This window comes from Ictidomys tridecemlineatus, chromosome 1 (genome assembly GCF_052094955.1).
Source record: "Ictidomys tridecemlineatus isolate mIctTri1 chromosome 1, mIctTri1.hap1, whole genome shotgun sequence".
Classification (NCBI taxonomy): domain Eukaryota; kingdom Metazoa; phylum Chordata; class Mammalia; order Rodentia; family Sciuridae; genus Ictidomys; species Ictidomys tridecemlineatus.
Window position 1 is genome coordinate 13,025,659 of NC_135477.1, and position 16,674 is coordinate 13,042,332.

General features: G+C 46.4%; 1 protein-coding gene across 1 annotated transcript; it reads left to right on the forward strand.

Annotated features, from left to right (window-relative positions):
* Positions 1-1,934: 1,934 nt before the first annotated feature.
* On the forward strand, positions 1,935-7,188 carry Spmip5 (sperm microtubule inner protein 5). Its single transcript, XM_005320702.5, has 5 exons — positions 1,935-2,190; positions 4,477-4,695; positions 6,017-6,203; positions 6,614-6,711; positions 6,822-7,188. Exons 1-5 carry the CDS (start codon positions 2,136-2,138, stop codon positions 6,965-6,967), a joined length of 705 nt encoding a protein of 234 aa, XP_005320759.4. The 5' UTR covers positions 1,935-2,135; the 3' UTR covers positions 6,968-7,188.
* Positions 7,189-16,674: the final 9,486 nt, after the last annotated feature.

A 16,674-nucleotide genomic window follows, 5' to 3' on the forward strand; every position in this document is an offset into this window, starting at 1 on the left:
GCTTTCTCCTGCCCACAGGTTCCTCACACAGCCACGACTGGCCCTTACCCACAAGTGAAGGGGGCCCATTCCTCCGCCCACTTCCCACTGTCTCTACACCAGCAGAATGGCGGCTCTGACCCCCGAGCGGTACCCTCCCATGGGGGACCAGGCTCTGTGCAGGGCTCCAAGGGCAGGTATCTGTTGGGTGAAGGTCTGTTTCATACTCAAGGCTGGACTAAACGGGTGTTCATGGGTGCCCCCAAGTTCACTGGGCCCACCTCATCTCTGGTGCTGGGGGATGAGGAGGGGGATGAGGAGGGGGATGAGGAGGTGGATCCCCAGGGTAGGGGGGTAGGGGCAGGCTCTGGGGCCTGAGGCTCCACCCCCCCTGCCCCGCCCAGGTGTGAGCTCACAAAGGCTGTGGGAGGCTTGGAGATCAGAGGCTGGTGGAGACCAGGAGTCCTCAGTGGAAGCCCAGGAGATGGGACGGGAGGCCTGGAGGATGAGGCAGAGGCCTGGATGGCCCAAGGCCCAGGACAACCGAGGCCTGGCCCAGTGCATGGCCCAGGTCCAAGTCCACCCAGGTGAGAGCAGGGGTTGGGGTGGGAAGGAGGTGGCAGGGAAGGGTTGGTGTCCATGTGGTCCATTTTCCAGCCCCCTCCTCTGGCCCTCATTCAGGGCCCCTCCTCTCCAAGCTCCTCACTGCCCACCTCCTGCAGGCAGGCTGGATGCTGGACCCTATCCAAGCACAACACTTTTGGACAACCCGTCTTGCCCCTGAGAGTTTGGAGTTCATCCTTCATGTCTGCTTTCACTCCAGAGTCCTAGGACATGTTACTTGATCTCTCTGTGCCTTTTGAAAATCATCTTTCACATGGGAACCCCAATAGGTGTTACCCTGAGGGACACTGCAGGGATTCCCTTCCACCTTGTCTGCAGAGCCAGTGTTCTGGAAATGGGCGTGCCTTTTCCATCCTCGACTGGAAATGGGTGGAATAGTGGTGCCACATGTGTGTCACAGGGCTGAGGAGAGGATTTGGTGAGTCAGCACATGTAAAGCTTGGAGAAAAATTTTGGTAGCAGGTGGACAGTGTGTACTGGGCATCGATGCACGGCCAGTCCCTCCTCCCAGGCATAGACTGCCGCAATTGGGTCGGCTGGGTCTTCACTGCTGTCAACCTGCTGGGGCTGGGTTGCTATGCCTCTCCCATCACCGCTGAGGAACCCAGGACCATGGCCCCCCTCCACCTGAAAGCCCCTTCTCCTGACCTCAAGGGCATTGCTTTAGAGATGAACCTGTGGGCAGAACAGGGCACGGCAGCATCCACAGCGTGGAGATGCAGACCTTGGGCCTTTTGGGGAAACCACTGGCGACCTGGAGCGGGGAAGAAATCTTGATTCACAGACAACAGGCACATAAACTGGTACTGCCACCATCCCCCGCCACCCTGTATTCCCCTTGGACTCCATGCCAGCCTTTTGGGACTTTCTGATCTCTATGAGCCAGAAGTGACGAGCAATTCTTTGTTGCAGGGAGCTTTCTTGTTTCTTGAAGGATGTTTGGCAGCGTCCTGGCCACTAGATATGAGGAGCGTCCCATCTCCCAAGCCGTGGCAACAAAAATGTCTCCAGACATTGCCAAATGGTGTGGAGCTGAAGGGGGTGGTGGCAGACATTACCACCGCACCCACATTCCATCTCCATAAAGAACTAGCTCTGGAGGGTGGGGGCCTCGTCTCTTTCCTCCCCCGAGGTTCATGAGCCCTATGTGAGGGCTCCTGGGTCCTGTTCATCTTTACATTCCCCACCTCTGTCACGTTTCATGACCACAGTGTGTGTACCATTCATGACGGTTGGGTGGACGGTGGGGGGGGCCTCCTCGGGAAGGGAGACACTTATGGGCAGTGATCTGCAAGGTTATCTAAAGGTAGCATGACAAGCGATGCCCCTTGGAACCAGGTCGTCGTTGGTAACTGAAGCCAGCTCTGTCTGCCAGCTTGGAGTAAGATGCCGGTGCCGCCTCTGAGTCCCAGCCCCTGGCAAAGCCATTCTTTGCTCCCAAGGGCTCTGGCACAGGCACAGTAAGTACTTGAGGCAGAGACTTAAGGAGACCAATTTATTCCTTCTTCCCTTCATGAACAGACAGCGAAATCATGGAGACTTCCAAGACCTTCATTAGACGTCCTCCGGTCACACCAGGCTACAGTGGTAAGTGACAGCACTCAGGGGAACTGTGGCACTGGTCCTTGTGCTTGCCTCGGCCCTCTGTCCATGCCTCTCAGACAAACTGGCTCCAGGTTGTAGGACCCATTGAGAGTGCCCAGGGCTGCAGATGGCTGACAGATGGCTCTGATGGATGGAGAGAGAGAACTTAGGCTGCACCCTGTGGGACATGACCCGTATGGGAAGCACTTCGTGTCCATTGAACAAATTTAGACCAGGATGGACAGGATGCCGTGAGGATAGACACAACACATTAGTGGGGGCCCTGACCCTCCCCACACTGGTCTTTCTAGTCTCCCACAAGGGCTTTCATCCTTCCATGTCCCCCTGTGTCCCCCAAACGGAAGCGGTCAACTGCCCTGATTTTCTTGGAATCATGGTAGTGCTAGTCCTGTGTCCAGGAATCCCTTAGTCCTTGGAAAACTAGGACAGTTGGTCACCCTTCCCAAAGGCTTTTACTCCTCAGGCTCCTGGGCTCCTGAGAACTTAATCTGTCACATCCCCATGGGTGACGAACCCAGTGGTCCCCATGGGCCCTCAGCCTTTACACAGAGCTGTTCTCAGGAGGAAGGGGTGCTTGGGGAACATTCAGTCCACAGTTGCCCAGCCTTTGGGGCTGACAAACTGAGAGATGTTCAAGTCTCTGCTTGACACCATCCATGTGACTGTAATGACTCAGCTTCCAAGCAAGAAAAAAATTCAAGTAAAATAGATGTCTTCGTTTCTTAGGGCTTCTTCAACAAATTACCATAAACTGGATGGTTTAAAACAACAGCAGCTTATTCTCTCCTGGTCCTTCGGGCTAGAAATCTGAAATCAAGGTGTTTTGGGCAGGGCCATGTCTCTCTCTAGGGGCGGGTCCTTCCTTTGCCCCTTCCAGCTTCCGGAGGCCACAGACGTCCCCTGGCTTGTGGCAGCATCTCTCCGATCTCTGCCTCCATTTTCATGGGACTCTTCATGTGGCCTTTCCTCTGCCTCTAAGTTAGTGTCTCCTGTATCCCCTCCTTTCACTTATAATATGCCAGTCACTGGATTTACAGTCCATCCTAAATCTATGATGATCTCATTTCTGGATCCCTAATTGCATCTGCAAAGACCCTATGTCCCAGGAAGGTGAGGCTCACAGAGGTTAGGACTTGGATGTGTCTATTTGGGGGTCCAGTGCACACCACTGCAGAGACCACCCTATGATTGTTGTGACATTTGCTCTTTTAAATACCTGAGTTCTTAGCTAGACTCAATAAAAATAGCTTATATTCCTCTGTGTGTGTGTGTTGGGGGGGGGGTGTGCATATGCATGTGAACACACGTAAAATCTATGCAGATCCAAGTAGTCCCTGAGGTAGCAAGCCACCAAGGCTAGGCTCCTGGACTTCTGTGATCTTCACTGTGACCTTGGAGTACTTTTCATTGCCTGAGGGTTGGTGGGTGAAGGACTTCCTCATTATCAAGGTCAATTAATGAGATTCTTCTGGAGGTGGTTTGTAGTAGGGGGAAAGGGTTGGGAAGGGGCTGCTTTCAACCCCACTGCTAGGATTTCTTTCCTTAGGGACAAAGGCAAAAACATTGGGCTCTAATACTGAGAGGTATTTATTTATTTACTTTGTGGTTTAAAACCAAGTTCTTAACCAGTTTTTCTCATTTGTTCTTTTAAAATGGTTTTATTGTGACAATATTATAGTACTTAGGATTCAGCATCCAGTTTAAATAAATACTCATGTTTTACCCATACTCATTGTAATGATTATATGTTATTTTGTGGGCAACGGTGAAAAACTGTTCTTGGGGTGGGTCTTGCAGATAATGAGTTTACCTTTTTGTATAATAGGTCTATGCTTTTAATAAGCCTGCAATTTCCCCATGGTCCAGCAAGAAAGATCCCAAATTGCATTTGGGAAGTGTCAAGGAAATAAGCTTTCTCTCTAAAAAGAGGAATAATTTCAATTACTCCTCAGACTATCATTTGGACCATTAAATGCTTTCCGCATTTGCCTTCTGGCAGACGTCAGGGGCTTTGCTATAAAAGAATATGACTGTCATCGCCTTTGTTGAACTGGGCCTTCACTTCCCAGCTCCAAGGTCATTTTGGGTGGCCTTGGGAGGGCCCATCTCAGTGGAAACAAGAGCACTGCTTGTATTAATGGCCTTTGGGAAAACGCAGCGCTGTAGGCGGGGACCTGCCCAGCGGTGGGCTGAGCTGGGGCGATGGGCAGGTTCTGCAATCCCTGCTGATGGCCTGGCTCAAGGCTGCCCTCTGCCCGGCTCTTGCAGGCTTCGTGCCCTACCTCAGCTGCCAGGGGACCTCTGGCGAGGACCACATGGACCACTGCCTGGAAAACTTCCAGGAGCAAAGGCAGCGATACGTAGACCGGCAGGAGGAGCTTCACCGTTCAGTGGACGCTGCCCCCAAACTGAAGCCCATCTGCTCCGAGGACACGGTCCTGCGGGCTCTGCACGAGTACACTCGGAAGTACCACCCCCTGAGTCTGGGTATGGGCCCCCCAAACCAGCTGCCCCTCCGACTGGCCCCAAGCACACATCCCCGCAGGCCACAGAGAGCACGGTACCCAGCACAGCCCCAGGTCCCCAGGGCTCAGGGCACACGGACAGGCTCGGTCTCTTCACACAAGGGAGACACTTCCTGGGAGAGGGACACAGTCCTGGTCAGGCCAGAGGGTGCTGGCCTGAGCACTAAGAGGCCCTGGGCCAGTCACAACACACTTGGAGCTTCTGGTTGTTTCTCTGTCCTGGGAACAGTTGTCCCCAACCACAGGACTTTGTGAGGTCACGACTGTCATTCCCATCTAAGAGACAGGAGGAGGGAGGCTTCCAGAGCTGGGGTCAACGGCTGAGGTCATAGCAGGGGTGCTGAGGTCAACCTTGGGTCTGATTCCCCCTCCTCCGGGTGCCAGTTCAGGAGGAAGGGGTTTCTTACCCAATATCAACAATGGAGACCACCGTGATGGGATTATACGACAGGAATTGCAGCGACAATTTGACCTAGATTATTTTAAGGCCTAAAAGCCTATAGTAAAAGCCAGAAACTGATTGCTTTTATTCTTTTTACTATAATTGTTCAAAATTTTTTCAAGAACAAATGAACAAATGATAATTTACATGTTTGCTGCGCTTTAAAAATCTTCCAAACCTTACCAAGAATCTCTGCCTAAGTTTGGGATTTAGCCCACCTCTGTGGCTACTTGCTGTGTGGCCCGAGACAAATTATTTCCCTTCTCTGGGCTTCAATATTTTCTTCTAAAACAAGAAAGGATTGACTAGATGCTCCCTGGGATGTCCTCCAATTCAGTGGCCTCATTGGAGGCTATGGGGATGGTAAAACTTACCCAAGGTCACCCAGCAAGCTAGGATCACAGTCAGGACCTGAAGCAGGTTCTTGGTAAAGTCTGAAAGCAGCCTCCTAAGCTGGCCTGCTGTCGATTCCCTGCCTTATTTAAAGCCTGAAGCTTCCCCATCAATCTGAGAAGGAAGCAGGATCTGTCTCAGAGCCAGGACTTTAAACATAGAGCCAGCTTTGAGTCCTGCCCTACGCCTCCTGGCTATGTGATTCAAGCCAGGTCTCTCTGAACCTCCTTGCAGGCCTCCGTCTCCTCCTTCCTATGCTGGAGGTAACAGTGGTGCTAACCTGGATGGTTTGGGAGAGAATTAAATGAGATACTATTTGTAAAGCCCCTCCCACAATACCTGGCCTAAGAGCTCCCCTGGGCTAACTGTTGGGGTGCCAGCTGGCTTGAGAACACTGCCCTCTGCAGAACTCCCCCGAGCCTTCAGGAAGAAATCTGTCTCTCTACAGAATGCAAAAACATGAAGAAACCTCTCCATGAGCCCCCGATCCCTGGCTGGGCAGGCTACCTCCCCAGAGCCAAGGTCACTGAACTAGGTTGTGCCACGAGGTACACTGTCATGGCCAGAAACTGCTACAAGGACTTCAAGGACATTGTGGAGCGGGCCAAGAGAGCACGTCTGAAACCATACGAGGAGTAAGTGTGTGTGGGGGGTCAAACCACTGGCTGCAAGACCCAGAGACGAGAGCCCCCCTGCACTAGGACCGCCGTGGGTCTGGGTGGGTGTATAGGAGTTGTCTCGTTGGTCTGTAGGGCTCAGCTCCCGTCTGAGCTCAGCTCTCCCCATCGGCCATCTGTCCAGCAGTGACCTAAGAGACTCCAGGTGCCGATGGAGGGGGGGAGATGGCAGGTGACGCCATGGGCACTGCATATGGTGGCTCCTTGTGGCCTCAGTTTTCTCTTTTGGAAAGGGGACAACAATCCTAACCGTTAGGATAAATTGTAAGGATTAGACATGAACACACGACCCCCCCCAGGACCTGTGTGTGTTATTCTTATTTTTATTGTTAAAAGGAGTAACTCTGTGACTTTTGTTCTTACTTTAGACTGTGTGGAATTAGCCCCACACAAACCGATGCTCCTTCTCCAAAAGTTTTGCAGCACGAAGAGCTGACACCCCCAAACCCAGACTTCTCCCTCGCAGGTGAGTGAGGGTGCTTTCCTTCCTTCCTACCGTGTTCTAGAAGGCACTGGTGTGTTCGTCTGCGGAGCTGGCTGCCTGCCTGCCGCTCCTGTGGAGGGTTTCTCTTCCAGGTGGAAGCTGCCCTACCTTTGGAAAACCCTGGGGCCAAGACCCCAGAGCTCCGGTGACATGTGACTCGCCTCAGAGGCTAAGTACTCCATGCAACACGAAGATTTATCTAGGGCCACGGCCCTCACCAAAGAATGCAGAGGTCTAGAAGCATGTGGCTTAGACCTCCAGGGACAGGTGGAGCCCAGGGGAGTGGCAGAAGCCTGCCAGTGTTGCACGGGCCGGTGCCTCATCCACACCTAGTGGGCAATGGGAAAGTGTAAGAGCACAGTTCCCCCGGGCCTGCACCCTGAGCTGCAGCGTGGCTGTCAGCAATCACGAATCTTGTTGTTGTGTGGGAATAAAGAGGAGACTGCTCAGTGTGCTAAACGTCTTTGTGGGTTTTTCTCAGGTTGCCTTGACCTTGAGAAAGGCCAGGGTGGGGCCTTCTTTTCCTAAATCCTAAGGGAACCTCGTGTAGCTGGGCCAGGCTCTACTTTGAAGCCTCAGTCCAGCACTGTTGCCACCTCAGCCATGCTGGGTCCTGGTGTGGTATGTCCCCAACTCTGGCCTGCAGCCAACCCTGCTTTCTTAGACTCCTAGTCCCTTTGAGGCCCCGACTGGCAGATACAGCTACATCAGTTTTCCAGGACTGTTCTAAGAAAAGTACGGCCAACTGGTGGCTTTATTGCCTCACAGTTGTGGAGGCCGGAATTTCCAAATCCAGGCTGTTAGCAGGGCCCCCTCTCCCTCGGACACCGGAAGGGAAGTCCTTGCCTCTTCCTGGGGGGTTGTGGCAGCTCAGGCCATGTGACTCCCATCTCAGCCCTCCCCGCAGCACAGGGTGTTCTCTCTGGGTGTGTCTGTGTTGTCATGTGGCCACTTCTTAGAAGGTCACATTGGATTAGGAGGCCCCTTCTCCAGTCTGTCTTCACCTAAACTAATTTCACCTGCAATGACCTTATTTGCAAACCGGTCACATTCCCAGGTACTGGGACCAAGACTTTCTTCTTTTGAGGGACACAGTTCAACCCCTAGCACTGGTCACTGCTGCCTGTCACTGACAGGTCTCTCCCTGACTCCACTTGGCAGCCTTCAGTTCCCTGAAATCTAAAGCAGCTGGGGGTCTAAGGAGGCCGTCAGCATCAAAGAGCTAAAAAATGGGGCTGGGGTTGTGCTCCGTGGTGGTGCACTCACCTAGCATGTGTAAGGGCACTGGGTTTGATTCTCAGCACTGCATACAAATAAATAAATAAAGGTCATTGACATCTTAAAATAAATATTTAAAAAATGCTCAGAGCTGGAGATGCAGCAAGCTGCTCCTGGAACTGCTTCCCAAGGCGAGAGTTTTTGCCAGGGCTCCCTGGGCTCCGAGGCTCCATGGACAGAGGTCCAGAGGATGGAAAAATCTTGATAAGAAAAAGTCCTATCTTCGTTTTACAGACCTCATTCATTTGTGAAGGTAAAGGGCACACCACAGCCAGGTACTCACCATAGAAATCCCGTGGACCTTTGGTACCCTACGAAGGTGTGGCAAACAGCTAGAAATCATGCTAATGCTCCCCTCACTCCACGATTAGTTACTAGAGCCTCAGAATCTACTCTCATGTTAACATGCAGTGAAGAAAATCTAAACCACACTGATTTCATCTCACTCCAGTCAGAATGGCAATCATCAAGAATGCAGGCAACAATAAATGTTGGTGAAGATGTGGGGGAAAACGTACATTCATACATTGCTGATGGGACTGCAAATTGGTACAACCATTAGGGAAAGCAGTATGGAACCACCATTTGACCCAGCTATCCCAAAGGACTTAAAATCAGCATACTACAGTGGCTCCGCCACATCAATGTTTATAACAGCTCAATTCGCAATAGCTAAACTATGGAACCAACCTCAGAGTCCTTCAATAGATGAATGGATAAAGAAAATGTGGTGTATATATTCAGTGGAATATTACTCAACTTTAAAGAAGAATGAAATTAAGGCATTTGCTGGTAAATGGATGGAGTTTGAGAATATGTTAAGTGAAATAAGCCCCCCCCCCAAAAAAAAGAGGCCGAATGGTTTCTCTAATATGCGGATGGTAATTCACAATAGGAGGGCACTGAGAAGAATAGGGTTACCTTACTTTAGGTAGAGGGAAGTGAAAGGAGGGGAGGGGAGGGGATGTGGAGATAAGGATAGTAGAATGAAACAGACAATTATTACTTTATGTATATATATATAACATATGTGATTCTGCAACATGTACACACAGAAAAATGAGGAATTATATCCCATCTATGTATGATATGTCAAAGTGCATAAATGCATTCTAATGTCAATTATAACGAATTAAAACAAATTAAAAATTTAAAAAAAGACGTGGCTATTTCACCCAGATTTGCTCTCTTGAATATTTTGGTGATATTTCCTTTGTAATCTTACATATTTCAAGTCCACAGTGTTCATCAGATGGCCACAGGGTCTCAGAACTGAACAGTCTTGAACAAAGAAGTGCCTAAGGGTGTTGTAAATAGTAATGGTCTCACAAAACATAACCACCACCCCCATCCCTGTGGGCTTGGGATGCAGTAGGAGCTACTATGTCAAAGATGATGTGAAGGGAAAATACTGTTGTGGAAATATACGATACAGCTCTTGAAAAAGGAAGGTCCTAAGATGTGCAGTAGCTGTGAACCTATGTCACACACACACACACACACACACACACACACCATGTCTTTTATTTAATAAAGGTGGGGGGCTAACCCATAATATTCACAATGGTCATTTAGTAGATGGTGCTACTGATTGCTTTTATTTTCTTCTTTGTGTTTTCTCTGATTTTCCACAGCCTCCAGATATTGCATTCATAACTAAGAAATAATATCATCTTTAAAATCCTTATTTGAACTGTTGAAAAAGATACTTAAATACTTTGGAAATTAAATTTTAAAAATCACATTTCAGTAGAAGACAGCTAGCACTTTCTTCAAAGGGCAGGGCAAATCTATGTGAATAGTTGAGATTTTTCCCAGTTTTCCTAAACCCTGAAGGAGGGACCTCAAAGCCCCAGAGAGGATACCAGGAGACAGATCCCTTCCTATGCAGGCTGCATCTCTGCCCACCTCAGAAATGAGCCACAAGGGAGGCGAGTCTGTCTGTCCCCTTTTCCCAAACCCAGTTTGCAGATGGCCACTTGGGGCTCAAGTCTGTTGCAGTATTTTCAAGGAAAGTAAGGAGGTGGCAGGACTGATGTGGCTCTTAAACTGTCCCAAGTGTTCTCATCCATGGATCGTATTACATACCAATATTTAAGTGACGAATTCATTTGGCACAACTTTTAAAAAAATGGCTTTAGCTGTAAAACCGAAACAGAACCCCGAACGACCCAGTAACAGAAGTAACAAAAGTGAATAAAGGCAATTCAAAAATTCTGCACGTCTCCTTTCCACAAGTTGGCGATTCAGATCACCAAGTTCAGTGTGCAGAACTGTGAGCCCTTTTGTTGAAGCAGCTCCCCATCGCAATTCTTTCCCTTAGACTTTCTCCTTTCTGTTTCTCCCTAGCCTATAATTTCTAGAGCATCGACTGTCGACTGGGGGAGATGCAGAGAAGTGATTTTAATGCTCAGCAAATTATCATTATTAGCACAAGCTGCATCTGTAATGAGCTCATTCTTGCCACTAAAAACAATTCCATTACCTGGGAAGACGAAACTCCCTGGGCAAACTGGGTCTTTTGTCAGGACGGTTTAACCTCCGTGTCTTCTTTAGGGGGTAGCTTGGTTTTCTTTCTGGGCAAGAATTGACAGGTCCCCCAGAGGCCAGTGGGAGGAGACATCAAGTTTCTCCGTCCTTGCTCCTCATCCCACCATGGTGATCCGCTGGCTGTAATGAACAGGACCTTGATCTGAGCTTCAACGTTGTTGAAAGGTATGGCAGGAGGTAGACTCTCAATGTTCATATCTCTTCTTGAATTTTTCAGACTATATGACTCTGATAGTTCCCTTAACCTCTCTGAGCATCAAATTCCTATTTTGTAAAATAAGATAACAAAACAGCCTACCCCAACAGTTTAGGTTAAAAGGATTAAGAAAATAGGCAGCCACTGGACTGGGTTTGTAGCTCAGGGGTAGACAACTTGACAAGTTGGCTAGCATGCATGAGGCCCTGGGTTCCATCCCCAGCACTGTCAAAAAAAAAAAAAAAAAAAAAAAAAACAGATGATGAAAGAGATGCTCAGGGTCATGGAATCACACAGACCTGGCAGTCTGAGGCCAGGTCTGCACACCTAACCTTCATGCCATACTGCCTCGGCCTGTGGATCCTTGGCTCGTGGTCACAGTGAAATGAGCGACTCCTAAATGAGTCATGCTTTCACACGGAATCGATTCAGAAAGAAAACAGATGAGAGTCTAGGCAAGAAGAAGGTGAAAATGTAATGTGGTTGGGGAGGTAGGCCCTCAAGGTTGAGGATGTTGCGGGCTGAGCTTTAGGGGTCCACATGCCTGTTGGTGCCATATAACTGCTGAGTGATGTGAGGCAGGAAACTTAGCTGCTCCCAGCCTCAGTTTTCTGCTAGAAATTTGGAGAATTAAGTGAAAGAACCTGCACAAAGGACTTAGCATGGTGTTTTGCAGGCAGAACACTTGCAGGCCTATGTCAGTTAACTGCAACTAAAAGCACTAAGAAGGATAACAACAGCAAGGTCAAGAGCTATAAGGTCCAGTTCAGCATGAGACTGGACTCCCTCATCTCTCTCCCCTGCTCTTACGCCTGTCCCTCAGCACCTGGCCCATCCAAAGAGTTGCAAGAGTTGAGGTCTTGATTCCTTTCTTCCCAGAATGTCTCTGGCTTCTGTAAACAAATTACCTCTTGTGAAACTTTCCTGAGTTTTCCCAGGTGTCTGACCTAAGGTGAGCACTGGGCAAGTGTGAGCTGTCGTGGGGTGACGACATCTGTCCACCTGTCTATCCTCTCAGCCTCTTCAGCTGACCTGGCAGGTAGGAGAGAGTCAGGCACAGCAGCCTCCATCATATTTCCCAAAGCAGGCCTTCTTGACAGAAAAAAAATAGAGGAGCAGCCCCACCCTCCATGCAAGTGGGCAGCTGTGTTTCCAACAAAGCCGGATGTGCACATTTAGATTCGAATCAGATTTGCCTGATTCTCCAAAGGCCGAGAGGGAGTGGGTACCTTGCCTCTCTTGACCAGTGTGGGCACCATCTGGAGGGGGCACCAGGCACTCCATGGCCTGGGGGTCATCCTTCAGCTCTTGTTTCTGATAGGCACAATCCTGAAGGTCACAGGAGAACACTCTCCCTGGGTCCCTCAGTGCCCCCTTCAGCCATACCCTGGCTTCAGAACCTGGTGTCCGTCCCCTGTAGCAGACTCTGTCCAATGTCAGTTGTCCTGAAACCACTTCTACTGGTGAAACTCACCCCAGTTTTTGTGAGCATTTTAAGTATTTGTCAACCTATCTAAGGGTATTTATGGTAATTTTACAATTCTCATGCACATTTTTCCACATCTGCAGTTTTGTGAAGATGGGGTTGACTTGCTTCCTTTCATTCTTTTCTCCTCATTTTTTCCTACTTATTCACACTTTGAGAAATTTTTAGCCAGTGTGTCCAAAAAACGCTTTTATGAGATTGATTTTCACAAATGCAATGTTTTATCTGAATGCTTCCCCGTCTTTCCCTCTTGAAGGTGCCACTCCCTCCCCCACATTAATAGGACATAGGTCACGAAGACCTTTCTTCTAAGGCAGGATTGAAAACATTTTCTATAAAGCACCAGGTAGTAAATATTTTAGGCTTTAAGGGGACACCCGAACTCTGTCACAACTACAAAAAGTCTGCCATTTCAGCAGGAAAACAGCCATAGACAATATGTTAACAAATGAGTGATGTGTTCCAATAAAATTTTATTGATATACACTGAAATTTTTCATTTATCATATGTCATAAAACATTACTTGTCTTTTGCATTTTTAAGGAACCATTAAATACATCAAGGAAAGAACACTACAGCATCCCTGATTAACAGACGCCAAAATCCTTAATAAAATATCAGCAAATTGTATACAACATATTAAGATATACATCATGGCCAAATTGATTGCATTGCAATGTTGCAGGGATGGTTCAACATATGCAAATCAATAAATGTAGTCCACCACATTAATAGAATTAAGGGCAAAAATCACATAGTTATCCCAATAGATACAGTGGAAGCCTTTGACAAAATTTATCACCCATTCATTATAAAAACACTGAAGAAACTAGGCTATGTATGACAACCCAAAGCCAACATCATAGTGACTAGAGAAAAGCTGAAAGTATTTCCTCTAAAATCAAGAAGAAGACAAGGACTTCCACTTTCCCTACTCTTATTCAATATAATACTTGAAATTCTAGCCAAAGCAAATAGTCAAGAGAAGAAAATCAAAGGGATTAAATGAGAAAAGTAAGAAGTCAGATTACTACTGTTTGCAGATAATGTGATGTTCCATCAGAAGATTTTTAGAACTAATATAAAAATTCAGAAAAGTAACAGGATACAAAATCCACATAAAAAATAAATAGCTTTCCTGTACACCAATAATGAATTCGCTGGAAATAAGCCCATTCCAATATCCTCAAACACACACACACACGGGAAAAAAAAAAAACTATAAAAACTCTAGGACTTCCTAGCTAAGGAAGGCAGATCCTAGCCTGACATGGTGAAGATTTGAGCCTACTTTTTCTTCTAGTAGGTGCAGGGTCTCTGTTCTAGTGCCTAAGTCTTTGATCTACTTTGAGTTTTGTGTAGAATGAGAGATAGAGGTTTAATTTCATTTTGTTACTTCCTTAAACATACCCCTAAAGCACAAGAAGTAAAATCAAGAATCAATAAATGGATGGATTTAAACTGAAAAGCTTCTTCTCAGCAAAAGAAAAAAATAATGTGAAGACAAAGCCTACAGATTGGGAGAAAATCTTTACCACATATGCCTTGGATAAATCATTAGTCTCTTAGCTATATAAAGAACTCAAAAAACTTAACACCAAAACAAAACAACAACAAATAACCCAATCAATAAATGGGCTAAGGAAGTGAACAGACACTCCACAGAAGAAGAAACACAATTGATCAACAAATATATGAAAAAATGTTCAACATCTCTAGCAATAAGAGAAATGTAAATTAAAACTATTCTAAAATTTCATCTCACTCCAGTCAGAATGGCAATTGTCAAGAATATAGGCAAAAATAAATGTTGGCAAGGATGTGGGGTAAAAGGTACACTCATAAATTGTTGGTGGGACTGCAAATTGGTGCAACCACTCTGGAAAGCAGTATGGAGACTCCTCAGAAAACACAGAAAGTCACCACCATTTGACCTAGATATCCCACTCCTTAGTTTATACCCAAAGATCTTAAAATCAGCATACTACAGTGATGTGACCATGTCAATATTTATTGCAGCTCAATTCACAATAGCTAAACTATGGAACCAACCTAGGTGTCCTTCAATAGATGAATGGGTAAAGAAAATGTGATACATATATTCAATAGAATATGATTCAACTTTAAAGAAGAATTAAATAATGGCATTATCAAAGTGCATAAATGCATTCTACTGGCATGCATAACTAATTAAAACAAATTTAAAAAATTTTTAAAAACACTAGGACTAAATATAACCAAGGAGGTGAAAGATCTCTACAATGAAAATTTTAGAACTCTGAAGAAAAAAATGGAAGAAGATTCTAGAAGAGGGAAAGATCTCCCATGTTTATGGATAGACAGAATTAACATTGTTAAAATGGCTATATTGCTGAAAATGATCTAAAGATTCAATGAAACCCCCATCAAAATACCAATGGCATTCTTAACAGAACTAGGAAAAACAGTACTAAAATTCATTTGAAAGAATAAAAGACCTGGAATAGCTAAAGCAATTCTGAGCCAAAAGAGCAATGGGGGAGGCATCACAATACCTGACTTCAAACTGTATTGCAGATCTGTAGTAACCCAAACTGCATGGTCCTGGCAGAAAAATGACTAGACTAGTGGAAGAGAACTGAAGTCACAGAGATCAATCTGCATAGACACAGTCATTTGATTCTTGACAAAGTCTCCAAACACAACCATTGGAGAAAAGACAGTCTTTTAAACAATGGTGCTGGGAAACCTGGTTATCCCTATGTAGTAAAATGAAATTAATCCCTATCTGTCACCCTGCACAAAAATCAACTCAAAATGGATCAAAGACCTAGGAATTAGACTTTGCAACTGGTAGAAATGTAGGGTTAATACTCTAACATATAGGCTCAGGCAATGACTTCCTTAATAGAATTCCTAAAGCTCAGAAAATAATACCAAGGATTAATCAATAGGTCAACATCAAATTAAAAAGCTTCTGCACAGCAAAGGAAACAAGGGTGTGAAGGGAGAACCTATAGAATCGAAGAAAATATTACTAGCTACTCCTCTGACAGAAGATTAAGATCCAAAATATATGAAGAATTCAAAACATACCTCCCTCTGCCAAAAAAAAAAAAAAAACCCAACCTAATCAACAAATGAGCAAATGAGCTAAACAGACACTTCTCCAAAGAAGAAATACAATGGCCAACAGCTATATGAGAAAGTTCAATGTCGTTAGCAATTAGAGAAATGCAAATCAAAAGTCCACTGCAATTACATCTCATTCCAATCAGAAATGGCAACCATAGAGAATACAAATAATACATACCCTGCTGGAAAGGACACGGAGAAAAGGAACATTTTTATACTATGGGTGGAATTGTGGAGTTAGTTCAGCCAATGTGGAAGTCAGTATGGCAGTTCCTCAAAGGACTAGAAACAGAACCACCGCATGACCCAGCTATACCACTCCTCAGTATTTATCCTGAAGAATGAGTCTAGGCGGCATACCGTAGTGACACAGGCATGCCTGGGTTTACAGCAGCACAATTCACAATAGCCAAGTTATGGAACTAGCCTAGGTGTCCATCAATGGATGAATGGGAAAAGAAAATATGGTATTCAGAGCCATAAGGAATGCAATTATGTCATTTGCAGGAAAATAAATGAAACTTGAGCGATATGTTAAGTGACATAAGTCAAATGTGCAGAAAGTCAATGGCCATCATATGTTTTCTCTCATATGTGGAAGCTAGAGAGAAAACAAGGAAAATAAAGGTGGAGACAGAGTCCTTATGAAAATAGAAGGGAGGCCAGTAAGAAGAGAGGAGAGGGGTCAGGGGAGAGAGAGGAAGGGAAAGGGGAGATCCTGGGGAACCATATTGACCAAATTGTACTGTGGCATGGTGTGTAGGTACAGATATACAACAACAAATCCATATTTTGTATAATGATGATGCACCAACAAAAATATGGGGAAAAAAAGAAACTACTAAAAAATGTGAAATCCATTCTAGCTGGGCTAGGGGTGCATCAAAAGAATAAGTGGCCCATGGACCCTAATTCAACAGCCCCTGCTCTAAACCACAACTTAAGCCGAGAGCATGGTGCTGGCCAGAATCTAGTTGTGATTTATCTGTTTGGTAATCTCAGTGGAGCAGGCCCCCTCCCTGGAGAGGCCCCCTTGGAGGGTCCCAGAAACAGAATCTTCTGCAGCCAGAACCCTGAGAAGGCTGCCCACACCCCCTGCCAAGAGGGAGGGGGACAAAGCAGGATGTGGAGCTATTAGCTGGGAGAAAGCCTGCAAGGGCTGGAGAGAGGAGGCAGAAACAAAGGCCCGAGAGAGGCTTTTCATACCCTGCATTAAAGTTAAAATCTAATTTAGATGAAAATGGATGCATAGAAATTAAACGCGTGTGCGTGCCTTTCGTTGCCAAGCCACATCCTCCGTAACGATAGTTTTACCAAATT

Bases quoted from the DNA above. Each gene is read 5' to 3' on its own strand.
- Spmip5 (XM_005320702.5), top strand. From the start codon at position 2,136: ATGGAGACTTCCAAGACCTTCATTAGACGTCCTCCGGTCACACCAGGC. The intron at 2,191-4,476 runs GTAAGTGACAGC...CGGCTCTTGCAG, and splicing joins GGTCACACCAGGCTACAGTG to GCTTCGTGCCCTACCTCAGC. The intron at 4,696-6,016 runs GTATGGGCCCCC...GTCTCTCTACAG, and splicing joins GTACCACCCCCTGAGTCTGG to AATGCAAAAACATGAAGAAA.